Below are 16,864 nucleotides of genomic sequence, written 5' to 3'. Positions count from 1 at the left end.
AGGTTCTATTTAACAGGCTAGATTTTTACACAGTGCCAAGGACCTGCTCAAGGTCAGATGCTGAACACAGAGGCTGAAGGTGGATTGGAACTGAGGGCTTTGGAGGCTACCTCCTCCCCTCCCCAGCGGCTGGGGCTTCCAGTATTAGGTTTAGAAGGAGCAAAGGAATGAATGAATGTCTCAGGCGGCCCAGGCGTGTGTCTCCCCGCCCCCCTCCCCTTCCCATAGACAACAGTGTTGGCACAGCTTGGGCGAAACCAAGGCGCTGCGCTGGGAAGGGGGAGTCGCGCCCATTCGGCGCATGCGCACGACTCCGCTCCCAGTCAGTCCCTATGTAGTACAGCGCGCGGCTCCGGCGTGGTACGTCCGGCCGTCCCCCCCGCGCTCGGGGCCCGGGTGGTACAGGCGGCCTCCGCTCGCCGCCCCTCCCAGTTGGTTTCCGCGCGAAAAAAGCTCAGGCCTCCAGCGCTGTTGCCGCCGCCGCCGCCGCCGCTGCTGTCGCGTCCCTGCAGCTTCGGAGAAGATGCCGGCCCGAACCGCCCCGGCCCGAGTGCCCGCCTTGGCCACCCCGGCCATCTCACTCCCCGAAGATGTCCGTAGGCGGTAGGTGATCGGCAGGGGAGAAAGAAAAGGGGGGTCGAGGGGACGCGGAGACGGGAAGAGGCCGAGGCCGGGCCGGGGTGCGGTGTAAGGGGGGGTCTTCTCCCCCCCCTTCCCCGCGGCCGGCGGCCTCCGCTGACAGGCGGGCACGCATGCGCAGAGTGGCGCTGCGAGGCGCGCAGCGGTTGGCGGCGCGCTGGATGGAGCTTCCGGTCCCGCCGTTTTTCCCTCCCTGGCCATTTGGCGCCAAAAAAGCAAAACAACAAAAAGAACATAAACACGGGCACCTGGTTGCCGTGGGACTGGGGGTGTGGGAGAGGGGATTTGCTTGCCGTGCGGGCTCGCCTGCCCCGACGCGCAGGAAGTGGGCAGCTCTGCAGTCCCCTGGAGCCCCCATCCTCGGGGCTTCCACTTCCGGTGCCTGGCCTGGCTCCCCCCCACACCCCGGGGCAGCGTGTGTGGGAGGGGTGGGGTTCCTTGTACCCCCATGGCACAGCGATCTTTGCACCCCTTCCAGGGGAGCAGGGTTGTGCCTGGAGCAGGCACGGTGCATGCACGGTGCATGGTGCTTGCAGGCCCAGTGGCCCTTCTAGTCAATGGGGGCCCACGTTCCTTGGGATCCCAAGGAAGCCAAACCTGTGAGAACCAGCAGCTGTTGTTCAGTATGTTCTCAGTGGGCAGATCGAGGGGGAGAGGGTGCCCTCCACCATCATGGCTTCCTCTCCCGCCCCCCCGCGCCCCCCCACTTCGAATTCTTAGCAAGTGTGGTTTCTGTGGGGGGTTTTCTGGGCCGAAGAGTTGGCGGGAAGATGGATCTGGCCTGTCCTTACAAATCAGTCCTAGAGACTTGTTTTGCCAGAGCCTGGTGCATTAGTCAGAGTCCTGCCTGGGTCTGGATAGCCCTGCACCGTACTTACCGCACCTATTTTCTACCCTTTTCCTAAGTTTGATGGTGGCTGTCTTTGTGCCAGGCTAGCTCTGGTTTGGGCCTTGGGGAATGAAGTGGGGGTGGGGATGGTATTTTGGTTTAAACTTTTTTTCTTAACATACTGTGGTTCTGACCGAGAGCCTGGTCCACGCCAGGCAAGCATTATAGCACCAAGCTACACAGGAGATTTTTTTTTTTTTTGTCCTGAGCCTTTCTTAAAGCTAGTGCTCTGCTCTACCGCTTGAGCCACAGCACCACTTCTGGTTTTTTTGGTGGTGAGCTGGAGATAAGAGTCTCATGGATTTTCCTGCCCAGACTGGCTTTGAACTGTGATCCTCATATCTCAGCTTCCTGAATAGCTAGAATTACAGAAATGAGCCACCAGTGCCTGGCCAGATCTTTTTATTTCCTCTTAATCTTGAAATGGAGTCTTTTGAAGGTGTCCACTCTGACACTGAGTTACACCCCCCGGCCCATTAGGCTTTTTTTTTCTTTCTCCATTCTTGGGCTTGAACTCAGGGGCTAGGCACTGTCCCTGAGCTTTTGCTCAAGGCTAGCACTCTACCACTTGAGCCACAACGCCACTTCCGGCTTTTTCTGTTGATGTGGTACTAAGGAATTGAACCCAGGGCTTCATGCATGCTGGGCAAGCACTCTACCACTAAGCCACATTTGCAGTCCTCACAGGGACTTTTCTCCTTGGGCTGGCTTCAAACGGCAATCCTCTGATCCTCAGTCTCCTGAGTGGCTAGAATTACAGGTGTGCGCCACTAGTACCGGGCTTATTACTACCCTGCTTATTACTGTCTTTTCTATACAGCTGATTTAACCTTTGCGATTATTACAGCTTTCTTGTCATTCTGTGAGATTTAAGCTGGGTCTCAAAAGCCTTGCACTCTACCTCTCCTGCCACTAGAGTGGGTGTGGAATAGGGCAAAGCTGACTTGACTTTCTCTACCTTTACCCTCCGAGGTAGCGGTTAGAGGACCACAGTCACTGCAGATGAAATCCTGAGCTGCCTGTAACCGGTTCTGTTGTGCCTGTTGCCTCTAGATGCCCATCAATGGCCTGGACCACCTGGTTGCACCGCCGGGATAGTGACCCCATCCAGTGTCCCCGTTAGTGCCCGACTGTCCCCATCTGCCCTGAACAGAAGTCATCACCTGCAACCTCATGGTCAGCGGTGTATTTTTTTTTTTTGTTGGTCCTGGGGCTTGAACTCTGGGCCTGGACGCTGTCCCTCAGCTCTTCAGCTCAAGGCCAGCGCTCTACCACTTGAGCTACAGTGCCACTGTTTTCTGAGTGGTTTATTGGAGATAAGAGTCTTATGGACTTTCCCAAGCCCAGTCTGGCTTTGAACCTCGATCCTCAGATCTCAGCCTCCTGAGTAGCTAGGATGGCAGGTGTGAGCCACCGAGGCCTGCCATTTTCTGTTCTGTTCTTTTTTTGCCAGTCATGGAGCTTGAACTCAGGGCCTGGGTACTGTCCCTGAGCTCTTTGTGTTCCAGGTTAATGACCTACCACTTTGAGCCACAGCGCCACTTCTGGTTTTCCAGTGGTGCCGAGGCTGAATTCACATCTCAGCCAACTGAGTGGCTAGGATTACAGTCATGAGCCACCAGCACCTGGCTCATTTCCTTAGCTTTTGTGTCCAGGTATGTTAGTCCTTTTTCTTTTGTGTGTGATAATCCTAGGGCTTAAAACTCAGGGTCTGGGCCCTGTCCCTAAGCGTTTGTGCTCAAGGCTTGTGCTCTACCACTTGAACCATAGCCCTACTACTGACTTTTCTTTTGGTGCTTCATTGGAGATGATTCTCCCAGGCTTTCCTGCCCAGGCTGGTTTTGAACCATGATCCTCAGATCTAGGCCTGCTCGGTAGCTAGGATTATAGGCGTGAGCCGTTGGCACCCGGCTTCTTCCTTTTTTTTTTTTTGCTAGGGCTAGCACTCTACCACTCGAGCCACAGTTCTACTTCTTTTTCTGTGTATGTGGTACTGAGGAATCAAACCTAGGGCTTCATGCATGCTAGGCAAGTATTCTACCACTGAGCCACCTTCACAGCCCTTTTACTCATTATTTATTTCTTCTGTCTGTAGTGGGGCTTGAATTCGGGTCCTGGGCGCTGTCCCTGTGCTCTTCAGCTCAAGGAGAGCACTCTACCACTTGAGCCACAGTGCCACTTCTGGTTTTCTGGTGGTTCATTAGAGATTAGTCTCAAGACCATTCCTGCCCAGGTTGACAGGCTGGCTTTGAACTGGAATCCTTCGATCTCAGCCGCCTCAGTAGCTAGGATAAGTGTGAGCCACCAGGGCCCGGCATTTAAAAATTTTTTTTTTAGTATAATTCTACTGTTACGGTGTTGAGCAGAGGTGTACATTACTGTTTGATTTTTCTCTTTGAGAAGGGTCTCACTCTGTTGCTCAGGCTGGCTCTAAATTGGTCCTCCTGCCTCAGCCTCCCTAATACTGGATTGTAGATCAACATTGCCATACCTGTCTGTGTGTGTTGGTGGGGGGGGCATTGAGGATGATGAGATACTACTCAAATACTCTACCAGGGAGCCATACCCTCTACTCGGAAATAATCATGTGTATTTGTTACCTTACAGTTGTGTCAGGAATCCTCCGTGGGTCTCAGCAGCTGAATAGAAGTGTCTGCAGGTTTCATTCCTTTGCAGAGACCCTAGAAAGAATGTCTCTTCCAAGGCATGATTGGCTCACACCTTTAATCCTGGCTAATCAGGAGGCTGAGGATCATGGTTCAAAGCCAGCCCTGGCAGGAAAGTCCTGAGACACTATCTCCAATGAAGTAACAAAAAAGCTGAAGTGGAGCCAGCCTTGAGCAAAAGCTCAGGGCTAGCCTGGACCGGCAAAAAACAGGGTGTTTTTTGTTCTCTCCGGGTGTGAGCAGGATTCTGGCAATGACTGGAAGCTCTGGTCTCATCTCTTGTTGATTAAAGCTGAGAACTGGTCCTGGCTTTGGGAAGGTTTTTTTCTCCCCTTCCTCCACCTTTCAACTACACACTGCTCCATCTTTTTTATTTTTTTGGGTCCAGTTGTGGGGCCTGAACTCTGGGCCTGGGCGCTGTCCCTCAGCTCTTCAGCTCAAGGCTAGCGCTCTACCACTTGAGCCACAGCGCCACTTCCGGCTTTTTTCTTTTTGTTTATGTAGTGCTGAGGAATTGAACCCAGGGCTTCATGCATGCAAGGCAAGCGCTCTACCACTGAGCCACCTTCTCAGCCCACACTGCTCCATCTTTACTACACACTTGTATTTCTTTTGAAATGCCTCTAGAATGTTTTTTGCTGGTCCTGGGGCTTTAACTCAGGGACTAGGCACTGTCCCCGAGCCTCTTTGTGTTCAAGGCTAGCGCTTTACCACTTGATCCACAGCACTACTTGCTTTTGGAGTAGTTTATTGAAGTAAGCATCAGATTTTCCTGCTTGGGTTGGCTTTGAACCGAGATCCTCAGATCTCAGCCTCCTGAGTAGCTAGGATGACAGGCGTGAGCCACTGGCACCTGGACCTTTTTTTTTTTTTTTTTGGTAAGCACTGGAATTTCAACCAGGGCCTTCAGCTTTCTAGGTAGGTCCTCTACCGTTTGCATCAAGCCCCAAGTCTGGCAGCCAGACTTAAGCAGGGGTTGAGAATGGACGTGTACAGCTCAATGTTAGAACCTGCACTTAGCTTGCCAGAGACGCTGGTTTCCATCCCGTTCTCAGACTACATTTCAAAGCTGTACTGCTGGCTTTAAGGGTGTTAAGAGTTGACTTGCCATTTTGTAATCTGTTCCTATCTAATACTATATGCTTTGGCCAGATTAATTTCCCTAAAGCAGGATGCTGTTGTTGGCTTGTTGGCTGTGGAACAAACCCCAGACTATCAAGCCTATGCTTCAGCCTGTCGCCCTCTCCCTGTCTCTGGCCTTGCTGTCCCGCCTTCGGTGCTTGCATCTGCTTCTTGGGCCAGCTTCTGCACTGGGGTATGCCTACGTGGTTGTCTCTGCCCTGTGCCTTTTGTCACATTGCCCTTTGTTTTGGGCAGCCTTTAACTGTAAATTACCAATTTTTGTGTGTATATATGTCTGCGCATGTGCACACAGACATATATACACAACTTTTTGTTTGCTGGTCCTGGGCTTGAACTCAGGGCCTGCCCCTTAGCCTTTTGGCTCAAGACTGGTGCTCTACCACTTGAGCCACAACCTTCACTTTCAGCGTTTTGCTGGCTCATTTGGAGATTAGAGTCTTGTTGGAGACTTTGCTGCCTGACCTCATTTCAAACCTCCCATCCTCAGATCTCAGCTTCCTGAGTAGCTAGGATGATAGGTGTGCTCCACCAGTGCCCGCCTAGGTATATTCATTTTTGGGCCAGCCCTGGGGCTTGGTTGGGGCTTGGGCACTGTCCCAAGCTCAAGGCTAGCACTCTACCACTTGAGCCACAGCACCACTTCCAGCTCTTTCTGTGTATGTGGTGGTGAGGAATTGAACCCAGGGCTTCACAAACACTATCACTAAGCCTCATTCCCAGCCCCCTTCACGCCCCCCCCCCCCCATTTATACCTATTTATCTCACCTCTTAAATGACTAATAATGTCTGAGGAAGTATTGAGTCATGAGGTCTCAGGCCCTGTGGAGAGAGCTGAGGTTGTTTTCATGTTGTCCCGTATTTGATCCTTCTCTTTGTTCCGCCGCTAATACTCCTGGGCATGAGGTGGAGGACGGAAATCTCACTGGGAGAGGAGTGGACTTGACCTTTGTGGGGGGGAACTTGGTGATCCCCAAGCACTGTTTAGGCACTTAAGGGAGAAGCTGTGGCCGGCCGGCCTACCCCACCTTGGTGGGCGTGGCCTGGAGGCAAGGGGGCGTGGCTTCGCCTCGGAGCCCTGCCCTGAGAGGCAGGGCTGTGCTGAGGCTCAGCACTGCGCGTGCGCACACCCCGCCAGCCGCTCTGCTCTGCGTGGGATTTCAGTCTGACATGCCCCTGGCTGGAGGGGTGGCGTGGTGCAGCTGTTCTTCCAGGCTCGCCGCAGGGCTGCGATGACTTTTTGCCAGCCACGTGCTCCAGGTCCTTCTTGCAGTTGTTTTTTTAACATTTTTTCCCCCCTTCCTCCTGGGTGTTGGGGATGGAGCCCAGGATCTGAGCCTGGGACATGAGGTCAGCTCTCTACCCCTGGGGGGCGCGGCCCCCAGCACTCCTACTCTTGGAAGTCGCTGTGGGGCTTCCGGACTCCAGGATACGCAGTCTAGGTAATCACGTGGTTTATAGTTGACTATTTCTCCAGCCACCCAGCAAGTTAGAAGGTCCCTTCCTGGTGGCACCACATCCGGCCTCCCAGCCTGCCGTCTGAAACGACCGGGCACACGGTAGACGGGCACAAATGTGAGTAGGAAGTAGGAAGCTGGGTCCGCGCTGTGACGCTGGCCTGGCACGGACCCTGGGCTTCCTCAGGTGCCAGGCTGACCTGGCCGATGGTGCTTAATCGTCTACAAAGGCCAGCCAGAGCTCGCTGCCCTTCAGCAAAAGATCACTGAGCTCCTGGTCTGTGTGGCTGCTGGGCCCTAGATCCAGAGATGTCACTAGCCTGGTCCCTGCCCAGGGCACCTTCATTCCAAACACCAGACACCAATCCAGCTGGTTAGACTTGTTTGCTGCACTGTCTGCAGGCAGCTTCTGCCATTTCCTATGTCTCTTCCTCATTGTCTGCCCCTTCTCTATTTTTCCCTTACAAATCAAATCTAACTAAAAACACTGCATTGATTCCCTCCCCACCAGGACTTGAACTCAGGGCCTAGGTATTGTCCTTGAGCGTTTTCACTCAAGGCTAGCACCCTACCACTTTGATACACAGCTCCCCTTCTGGCTTTTGGTGGTTCATTGGAGATCAGAGTCTCATGGACTTCTCCTTCCTTAGCTGGCTTTGAACTGTGATCCTCAGATCTCCGCCTCCTGAGTAGCTGGGATTACAGGTGTGAGCCACCAGTGCCTGGCTTATTTTTTTGGGTGGTTCTGAGTCAAGCTTCCTAGGCAGATTCTCAACCCCTTGAACCCATACCTTCAGATGCTTTGGAGATAGAATCTCTTTTTTTTTTTTTTTTTGTCATGGGGCTTGAATCTGGGCCCGGGCATGGTCCCTCAGCTCTTCAGCTCAAGGCTAGCGCTCAACCACTTGAGCCACAGTACCACTTCTGGTTTTCTAGTGGTTCACTGGAGATAAGAATCTCATGGACTTTCCTGCCCGGGCTGGCTTTGAACTGCAATCCTTAGATCTCAGCCTCTTGAGTAGCTAGGATTACAGGCGTGAGTCACAGGTACCTGGCTAAGATGGAATAGCTTTTAGAATTTTTTTTTTCCCTGATCAGGCAGGCTTTTAATCTCAGTCCTCCAGGTCTGGGCCTGAGTAACTAGGATTACAAGTGTGAGCCACCCACAGGAAACAGCTTTGATTAGGTACAAACCAAAAGATGAGCCTTTACTGAGAAGCTAGCTATTCAATCCATCCCCAGCAGGGATAGGGGTTTGTGGCCTGTGATTGCAAGCAAGTCACTACCACTGGGCTATATTCCTGCCCTCAGATCTAGCAAACCACCTTTTTTCTTTTTGTTGTTGGTTAGGGGGCTTGAACTCAAGTCCTGGGCGCTGTTCCTGAGCTCTTTGGCTCAAGGCTAGCGCTCTACCACTTTGAGCCACAGCACTACTTGCAGATTTCTGGTGGAGGTAAGAGTCATGGACTTTCCTGCCTGGGCTGGCTTTGAACTGCGATCCTCGGACCTCAGCCTCCTGAGTAGCTAGGATGACAGGCGCAAGCCACCTTTTGTAACTTCATCTCCTGCTCCCCTGTGCGTCGGCATACCCAACTGCTGGCCCTAGAGGCCTGACTTGCCCATCTCAATACTTGTGGTTCTGCCGCGGTCAGCTGTCAGTTCCTTCCATCCCCTCAGGGTGGCGCTAGTGCACTCGTAACACTAGCCACAGCCTTTTGCATGCTTATCAGACCTAACAGGAAAAAGCCGCAGTAGGTCGGATTGATATCCACTGGTAGAAGGACCCCAACAGTGGGATGTACCCCTCTTCCAAAACCAGGAAAGTCTTGAAAGTTGTAGTATTGATTCTCAAAGATAAATGAAGTTGGTAACCAGTGTTTTTCCATTTCCTTTCCCCCAGGCTCAAAGACTTGGAAAGAGACAGCTTAACAGAAAAGGTAAGCTATTTTTTAAAAAAAATTACTTACTTATTTTTTGTCAGTCGTGGGGTCTGAACTCTGGGCCCTCAGCTCTTCCGCTCAAGGCGAGCGCTCTACCACTTGAGCCACAGCACCACTTCTGGCTTTTTCTGTGTATGTGGTACTGAGGAATCGAACCCAGGGCCTTATGCATGCAAGGCAAGCACTCTACCACGGAGCCACCTTCCCAGCCCCATACATTTTCTTTTTTTCTTTTGCCAACACTGGGGCTGGAACTCCGGGTCTCGTGTTCTTGCTGTTTTTTAGCTCATTGCTGGCACCCACTCTAGGCTACAGCTCTCCTTCTAGCTTCTTGCTAGTTAAGTGAATTCTCATGGACTTTGTTGATCAAACTGGCTCCAAACCTTGATCCTCAGATCTCAGCCTCCTAAGTGTCTGGGATTACAGGCATGAGCCCACAGCACTGGGCTCATTGTCAACATATGTGAAAATAGGAACATTCTATTTTGGCCATACTTGCCCTTTTTCCTGTATACTTTAAAAAACTCATCTCTAGGTGATTGCTTAAACACACCGTATAATGGAAATTTCATGTCCCTTTCTGCTGTGGTTTTAGGGAATAAGGACAAGAAAAAGACTTAGGGCAGTGGTGCCGTGGCTCTAAGTGGTAGAGCACTAGTCTTGAGCAAAAAACGTTAAGCAGCACCCAGACACTTAGGCTAGGAGTCGATGGCTCACGTCTGTAATTCTAGCTAACTTGGGAGGCTGAAGTCTAAGGATCACAGGTGGAAGCCAGCCTAGGCAGGAAAGTTCTTGAGACTCTAATCGCCAATTAATCACAGAAAAGCTGGAAGTGGCACTGTAGCTCAAGTGACGTGCTAGCCTTGAGCAAAAGGAGCTCAGGAACAGCACCCTGGCCCCGAGTTCAAGCTCCAGGACCAGAAAACTTGGAATACAAACACAATTTTTAGACTATTTTGCATATGAGTTGGTTGTTCTTCCAGGGGCTGAGTGTGTGTATGTGTGCACGTGTGTGTGCATGTGCCTGTACCGGGGCTTGAACTTGGGGCCTGACCCCTTTTCCTTGGCTATTTTGCTCAAAGCTGGAGTTGTACCACTTGAACCACAGATTCAAGTGTGGCTTTTTGTTGATAATTGGAAATAAGCTTTACGGACTTTCCTACTGGGGCTGGCTTTGAACTGCCATGTTCAGATCTAATCTTGAGTAGCTAGGATTACAGGTGTGAGCCACCGTTGCTGGGCCTGCATTGGATTTTGTGGCTGACACGATGTTAACTCCTGTTAGGTCACTGGCCTTGAAGGCAGCTTAGTTTCTTGCGTATGCATCTTGTTCAAGGATTTGTTAGCAGTTGAGGACTGCTCACACCTGTGTCCTTCCCTTAGGAGTGCGTGAAGGAGAAATTGAGTCTCTTGCACGAATTTCTGCAAACCGAAATAAAGAATCAGCTGTGTGATTTGGAAACCAAATTGCATAAGGAAGAATTATCTGAGGTAAGAGTGTGTTCTGGGCCCTGGCTTCCACCAAGAGCTCTCCCTGGCCAGGTACTGGGTAGCTCACACCTCTAAGCTACTCAGGAGGCTGAGATCTGAGGATCAAGGTTCGAAGCCAGCCTGGGCAGGAAAGTCTGTGAGACTCCTATCTCTATTAACCACCAGAAAACCGGAAGTGGGGCCATGGCTGAAAGCGGTAGAGTGCTAGCCTTGAACAAAAGCTCAGGGACAGCGCCCAGGCCCTGAGATGACACCCTATGACTGACCCAAAACCAAGACAGGCAGAAAGCGCCGCGCTCGCCCCGCTACCGGCGAATTCTAAGGGAGCGAGGTGTCTCCTCGTGACGTCGCTTGTTTGCATTCACTGCTAAATTATCCTTTCCCGCCGTAGGAGGGCTACCTGGCTAAAGTCAAATCCCTTTTAAATAAAGATTTGTCCTTGGAGAACGGAGCTCACACATTCAGTCGACAAACGAATGGCTATCTAGAAAATCGGAATCGAGAAGGCCGGAGAAGGGGAATGACTGAGCCAAATACGCCCCCAACTCCCACTTCTAAAGCTCGGACACCCCGTAGAAGCAAGACCGATTTGGAGACGAAGCGTAAGGACTTGACCTGTTCTTGCCCTCGCAGGCTACGGCTCAGAGCGGACAGTCAGCCTGGGATGAATGACTCTGGGTGGTAGAGGATAAGGATGGGCGTAGGGAAGACCCAGGGTTAGTGAATTTCAGCTCAGGAATTGGTAAACTGATTGCTAGAAGTGGGGGTGGGGTAGGGATGGAAGGGTATGCCGGGCTTGGTGGCACATGCCTGTAATCCCAGCACTTGGGAAGCTAAGGCAGGAGGATCACAAATTTAAAGCCAGCCTGGGCCACACTGTGACCCTTAATCTTAAAAACACAAAACCTAACTCTTCAGACCGCTTATTGGCCAGGTTCCTGGTTTTCTGCAGTAGCTTGGTCTTGAAGTAGCCCATGCCTGTGCACTTGTCTGTTCCTAACGGTGTCTTCTTCCTTGCGTTCTTTTACATAGCGGAAACCCCATCCAGCTCCGTGGTTACAAGGAGGACTACCAGGCAGACCTCGATCACATCTCATTTCTCAAAGGCGTCAGTATTGATTGAATGGGGCATTGATTGCTTAGGCCTTGTTGGATGTAATCAGCATGGATGACTTCCATACTGTGCAGAATTTCTGTGTGGGTGGTGTGTGTGTGTGTGTGTGTGCATGTGTGCATGCTGCGTGCTTGTATTGGAGTTTGAACTAGGGGCCTAGATGCTATCTGAGACTTTCTTGCCAGTCCTGGGACTTGAACTCAGGGCCTGGGCATTGTCCCTGAGCATTTTTTTTCTGCTCAAGGTTAGCATTCTACCACTTGGACCACAGCACCATATCTGGCCTTTTCTGTTTATGTAGTGCTGAGGAATCGAACCCAGGGCTTTGTGCATGCTGCTAAGCACTCTACCACTAAGCCACAGTCCCAGCTCATCTATATTTTTCATGTTGGTCGTGGGGCTTGAACTCGGGGCCTGGGAGCTGTCTCTGAGCTCTTTTTGCTCAAGGAGAGTGCTCTACCACTTTGAGCCACAGCGTCACTTCGGGTTTTCTGGTGGTTCATAGGAGACTAGTCTCATGGACTTTCTTGCTGGGGCTGGCTTTGAACCGCGATCCTCAGATCTCATCTGAGTAGCTAGGATGACAGATGTGAGCCGCTGGTGCTCCCTTCCTGCTATTCTTTTTAGCCTTTTCACTCAAGGCTGGCGTTCTGCCATTTGAGCCCCACCTGCCCTTCAGGCTTCTTAGTAGTTTATAGCAGATACTAGTGCCAGGCTTTTCTACCCAGGCTGGCTTTGAATCCATGATCCTCAGATCTGAGCCTCCTGTGTAGCTAGGATTTAAGGCATGAGCTCCCACGAGGTCTTTATCACGCTCACTTGGGCACTTGGGACACGGCGATGGTAGCGAGCCTGCCGTTGAAGGGTTAACTAGGCGTGTTGCACGTGCTGACAGAGGCTCAGGACATGGGTTTGGGGGTTGGTGGTGGGGCTCAGTGGAGGGCTGGGGTTTCTGAGCTCATCACTGCACATTTGCCACAGCCCCACCAAGCGGAAACCCCTGGAGGAATCTGAAAGTCTGAAATCAGAACCCGAGTCAATGGAAGAAGAGGAACACGATCAGGTGCGCTGTCCTTGTCCACTCGGGGTGCTTCTTGTGCGGGGTCTGGCCAGGAGGCCAGCATGCGGTCGCTTTCCCCAGGGAGGGCAGCGCGGGGCGCGCATGTGCATCTGGGGGTATGTGCAGAGAAGGCATTCTGGGGAGTGGACGGGCTCGGTGCACAAGGCAGACCTGGATGCTTGAACTGGGGCCAGGGAGAGCTGAGTGCTGGCATAGCTCAGTCTGAAGGACCAATTGAAAAATTTTTTTTTTTGGTAGGTTATGAGACTTGAACTCAGGGCCTGGGCACTGTCCCTGAGTCACGAGCCACAGCGCCACTTCGGGTTTTGAGTGGTTTATTGGAGATAAGAGTCTCACAGTCTTTACTGCCCGGGCTGGCTTTGAACCTGGATCCTCAGATCTCAGCCTCCTGAGTAGCTGGGATTACAGGCGTGAGCCACCAGCGCCCGGCTTCCCCTTTATTCTCGTGGTGATCCTGGGGCTTGAACTCCTGGCCTCCCACCTGATAGTCGCTGCTCATTTGCTGGAGCTGCGCCCCCAGCCTAGGATTGCTCTGGCTCTTCATAACAGTGCTTGTTTATTGGGGTTCTGGGAATTGAAGCCCAGCAGCTTGTGTGTGCTAAGTATGTGCCCAACCACTGAGCTCCCACTCAGCTTTACCCATGAGTTCACCCAGGACACCCGAGGTCAAGACTCTGAGGGAAGTTTGGGCACTGATGCTCACATCTGTAGATCGGAGGGTCACTGGTTTGAAGCCACCCTAGGCAGGAAAGGCCAGGAAATTCTTTGTCTCCAGTGAACTCTAAAAACAAGAAGTTGAGCTGTGGTTCAAGTTGGTAGAGCACTAGCCTTGAGCACCAAAGCTCAGAGCCAGCGTCCAGGTCCCAAGTTCAAGCCCCATGAACCACCTTCAAAAAAAGCAACCAAAAACACCAAAAAAAATGAGTAAAACCCAGGCTGATAGCTTTAGTGTATACACACCCCTCCTCTCCATGTTCCTAACCTCATGATGTGTATTCCCTGAATAGTCGTTGGATCAGTTCAGATTGGCTTCCAAATGATTTTCCTACCTTCCTTCCGCCTCTTGCGTGCTGGGATTAAAGGCATGCACTACTCTGCCCAGCTTCCAGCTTCGTTTACATTCAACTCCTGCTTTTGGCCCTGCTCTTCCTTTAAAATCAATTTCTTTTCTGTTTTTCCTCCCCTCCCCTCCCTCCTCCCTCCCCCTCTGCACAGGAGGAGAAGAGGCGTAGAGTTACATCCGTGGAATCGTAAGGATCATTCCTTTTCTTTGGCTGTTTTGTTTTCATTTTGTGCATTGTATCATTTTGGGTATGGAAATGTTCTGGACAGTTTGCGAGGGTTGCTAGGGAGTTTCTCCATCGTAGGCCTGCTAATAAGCTGAGTTTTGGGGTCACATTCCTCCCCTTGGTTGCAAAGCAGGAGTTGTGTCCCAGGGGAATGTGTGGTCAGAAGCGAGGTGGCCGAGGGTAGTGAACGGTTGCTGCATACGAGCCCTGAGACTCCTGGGGAGGGGAGGGGGGTCTGGGATGACCGCTGGGAAGAGATGGGGTGCATTTTCTGGGGGTGCTCTAAGTGTGACAAGTGCTTGGTGCTTTGTGTTCAGAGGCGCTGAGAGTGCTGCAGCAGAAGCGGAGACTGTTCCAGAAGCCGCCGGGGACCCGGAGATGAGCATCAAAGTAAAGCCTGGCCCCCAAGTGCTGTCCACCCCACCTGAGTGTCCTCCATGCCCCCTTGGGCTGTTGGAGTAAGGGTGGGAGGAAGTGACCTTCAGGATGGCTGGGAATGGTGTATGACTGGGTCAGATGGCCATTCAAGGTCACCAGGGGCAAAGTCAGGTTTTCTTTTCTTTATTTTGGGTCATTCATGGGGCTTGAACTCCAGGCCTGGGCGCTGTCCCTGAATTCTTCAGCTCAAGGCTAGCGCTCTACCACTTGAGCCACAGCGCCACTTCCAGTTTTCTCTGGCTCATTGGAGATGAATCTCAAGGGCGTTCCTGCCCAGGCTGCCTTTGAACCGAGTTCCTCAAATCTCAGCCTCCTGAGCAGCTAGGATGAGAGGCGGAAGCCACCAGCTTCTAGCCATCTAAGAATATTTTTAATTGTCCATTTCACCCCACCAAAAAAAGAGGATTGTGGGGCTGGGAAGGTGGCTCAGTGGTAGAGCGCTTACCTTGCATGCCTGAGGCTCTGGGTTCCATTCCTCAGCCACCACATAAGCAAAAAGAAAAAAGCCGGAAGTGGCGCTGTGGCTCAAGTGGTAGAGAGCTAGCCTTGAGCTGAAGAGCTGAGGGACAGCGCCCAGGCCCAGAGCTCAGGCCTCACGACTGGACCCAAAAAAAAAAAAAGATTGTCTTGTGGCAGTTAGTCCTGACTGCCAGCAAGAGGACAGGGACACTTGGGTCCTGTTTCCATGGGTCAGTTTGGCAATGGAAGAAACTTATCTAGCCTTTTCTTTTCTCCTAGGAGGAAAGCCTTGAAAGTCCTGTCCAACAGCTGTAAGTCTAGTTAACCTACTTCCGCGGGTCTGTCCGCGGGTCTGTCCGCGGTCCGCGGGTCTGTCCGCGGTCTGTGTCTGTCCTAGGGCTTGAACTCAGGGCCTGTGTGTTGTCCCTAAACTTTTTTGCTCAAGGCTGGCACTTTGCCACTTGAGCCGCAGCTCCACTTGCAGCTTTTTTTTGGCGTAGGTCGTGGAGCTGAGTCTCGTGGACTTTTCTTAGCCAGGTTGGCTTCACGCTGCTGTTCTCAGATCTAAGATCTCAGCCTCGTGAGCCGCTGGGGTTACAGGCGGGAGCCCCCAGCACTTGGCTTAGCATTGTGCTTTGTGGAGGTTTCATTGCTAACGTGATAAAATGATGGGTGGGTTCTAAGCAGCCCCTGGGGGGGGGGAGAAGGGGGAGGAGTCGGGGCTCACACTTGTAACCCAGCTACTTGGAGGCAGATTGGAAGGAGTGTGGTTCTGAGGCCAGCTGGGGCAAATCTCAACCATCTCAACCAAAACTGGCTGGACTAGGTAGTGGAGCATGCCTGTCATCCCAGCCACATGAGTGGCTGTAGATGGAAGCACTGTGTCTGAGGTGAGCTAGGGCGATCTTCCTTGCTTCGCCGCCTGTGTGCTGGGATTACAGGGGTGCACCATGATGCCTGCGCCACTATGCCACTATCTCCTTTTTCTTTTGTCAGTCGTGGGGCCTGAACTCTGGGCCTGGGCGCTGTCCCTCAGCTCTTCAGTTCAAGGCTAGCGCTCTACCACTTGAGCCACAGCACCACTTCTGACCTTTTCTGCTCATGTGGTGCTGAGGAATCAAACCCAGGGCCTCATGCATGCAAGGCAAGCGCTCTACCACTGAGCCGCCACCTCAGCCTACACATGTATTTTTGAGCCTCTGTTAAAACTGGCTGAAGCAATATTGGGGCTCTAGGCAGGTGACAGTGTCTCATGCCTGTAATCCTACTCAGGAGGCTGAGATCTGAGGACCCTGGTTCAAAGCCAGCCTGAGCAGGAAAGCCTGTAAGACTTACCTCCACTGAACCACCCAAGAACAGAAGTGTTGTGGCTCAAGTGGTAGATTGCTGGCCTTGAGCACAAAACTAAGGGACAGCGCCCGGGTCCTGAATTCAAGTCCTGGACTGGCAGAACAAACAACCCAGCACCACACTAATCATCCTGTGATCTCTATGATGGAGTCGTAATACAAGAGAGCTCGAGGGCTTCCTTGGACGAGATGGATGAGGAAGGAGCCCACTGAGTCACTCGCTGCCTCGTGTTCTTGGTTTCTGCAGAACGCCTAAATTGGAGGAGCCAGACCGAGAAGCGAGTCCAGGAACAGACGCACAGATGGAGGAAGATGACCCGGATGTCAAGGTTGGAGGCTTTTGTTTTCCCTTCCCTCTGCTTTATAGAGATTCTTACTTGACTGGGAGGAAAAAAAAGTTGTAGGGCAGGGTTCTGTGTTCACCTCTAGCCCCGTACACTGTGGTGGCAGCTGTAGACATGGTTCACCTGATGTCCCCCGGGGTCACTGGGGACCGTCCTGTGGGTGTCGGTGCCCCACGTACCTAGTGTGGTCAGCTCGCAGCCCTAGCGGCCTCAGAGCCGGGGGGTTCTGCTCTCTTACGCCCCCTGCTCCCCGTGGTCTTCAGCTGGTAGCATGAAGAGGACAGAGCCGGAGGCCTCTCCAGGGTTCTAAGCCTCTCCCCCAAGGCTGGGGAGGCTTTGGGCTCCGGCCACAGCTGGTACATCTGGGGGCCATCGATGCAGCTGGTAGTCCTGTCTCGCGGTGGAGGACTGTGAGCGTCCATCTTGGCCTTTTGCCTACCATTGACTTTTAATTTCGTAAATGCATTCAGTTTTTTTTTTGTTGGTGGTGGTTGTTGGCTATGGGATTTGAACTCAGGGCCTGGTCACTGTCCCTGATCTCTCTTGCTCAAGGCTAGCACTCTACCCC

The 16,864-nt window shown here is 52.3% G+C and overlaps 1 protein-coding gene across 2 annotated transcripts in view; it reads left to right on the top strand.

Moving 5' to 3' along the window:
- Positions 1-463: 463 nt before the first annotated feature.
- Dnmt1 (DNA methyltransferase 1) overlaps positions 464-16,864 on the top strand; it is a 34,842-nt gene continuing 18,441 nt past the window's right edge. Inside the window, exons 1-10 of one of the 2 annotated variants that reach the window (XM_042693779.1) lie at positions 464-603; positions 8,692-8,728; positions 10,115-10,222; positions 10,614-10,824; positions 11,255-11,330; positions 12,318-12,399; positions 13,633-13,667; positions 14,024-14,096; positions 14,883-14,914; positions 16,200-16,281. In XM_042693779.1, coding sequence (XP_042549713.1) covers positions 524-603; positions 8,692-8,728; positions 10,115-10,222; positions 10,614-10,824; positions 11,255-11,330; positions 12,318-12,399; positions 13,633-13,667; positions 14,024-14,096; positions 14,883-14,914; positions 16,200-16,281 — 816 coding nt within the window. In that variant the 5' untranslated portion in view covers positions 464-523. The remainder of the gene's footprint in view (positions 604-8,691; positions 8,729-10,114; positions 10,223-10,613; positions 10,825-11,254; positions 11,331-12,317; positions 12,400-13,632; positions 13,668-14,023; positions 14,097-14,882; positions 14,915-16,199; positions 16,282-16,864) is intronic. The other variant, XM_042693780.1, reaches the window with a different exon arrangement.

The sequence above is a fragment of the Dipodomys spectabilis genome, unplaced genomic scaffold (assembly GCF_019054845.1).
Source record: "Dipodomys spectabilis isolate Male_0828 unplaced genomic scaffold, ASM1905484v1 ptg000173l, whole genome shotgun sequence".
In the NCBI taxonomy this organism is placed as follows: Eukaryota; Metazoa; Chordata; class Mammalia; order Rodentia; family Heteromyidae; genus Dipodomys; species Dipodomys spectabilis.
Note: the sequence above shows the minus strand (reverse complement) of the source record. Positions and strands in the feature narration are given on the sequence as shown.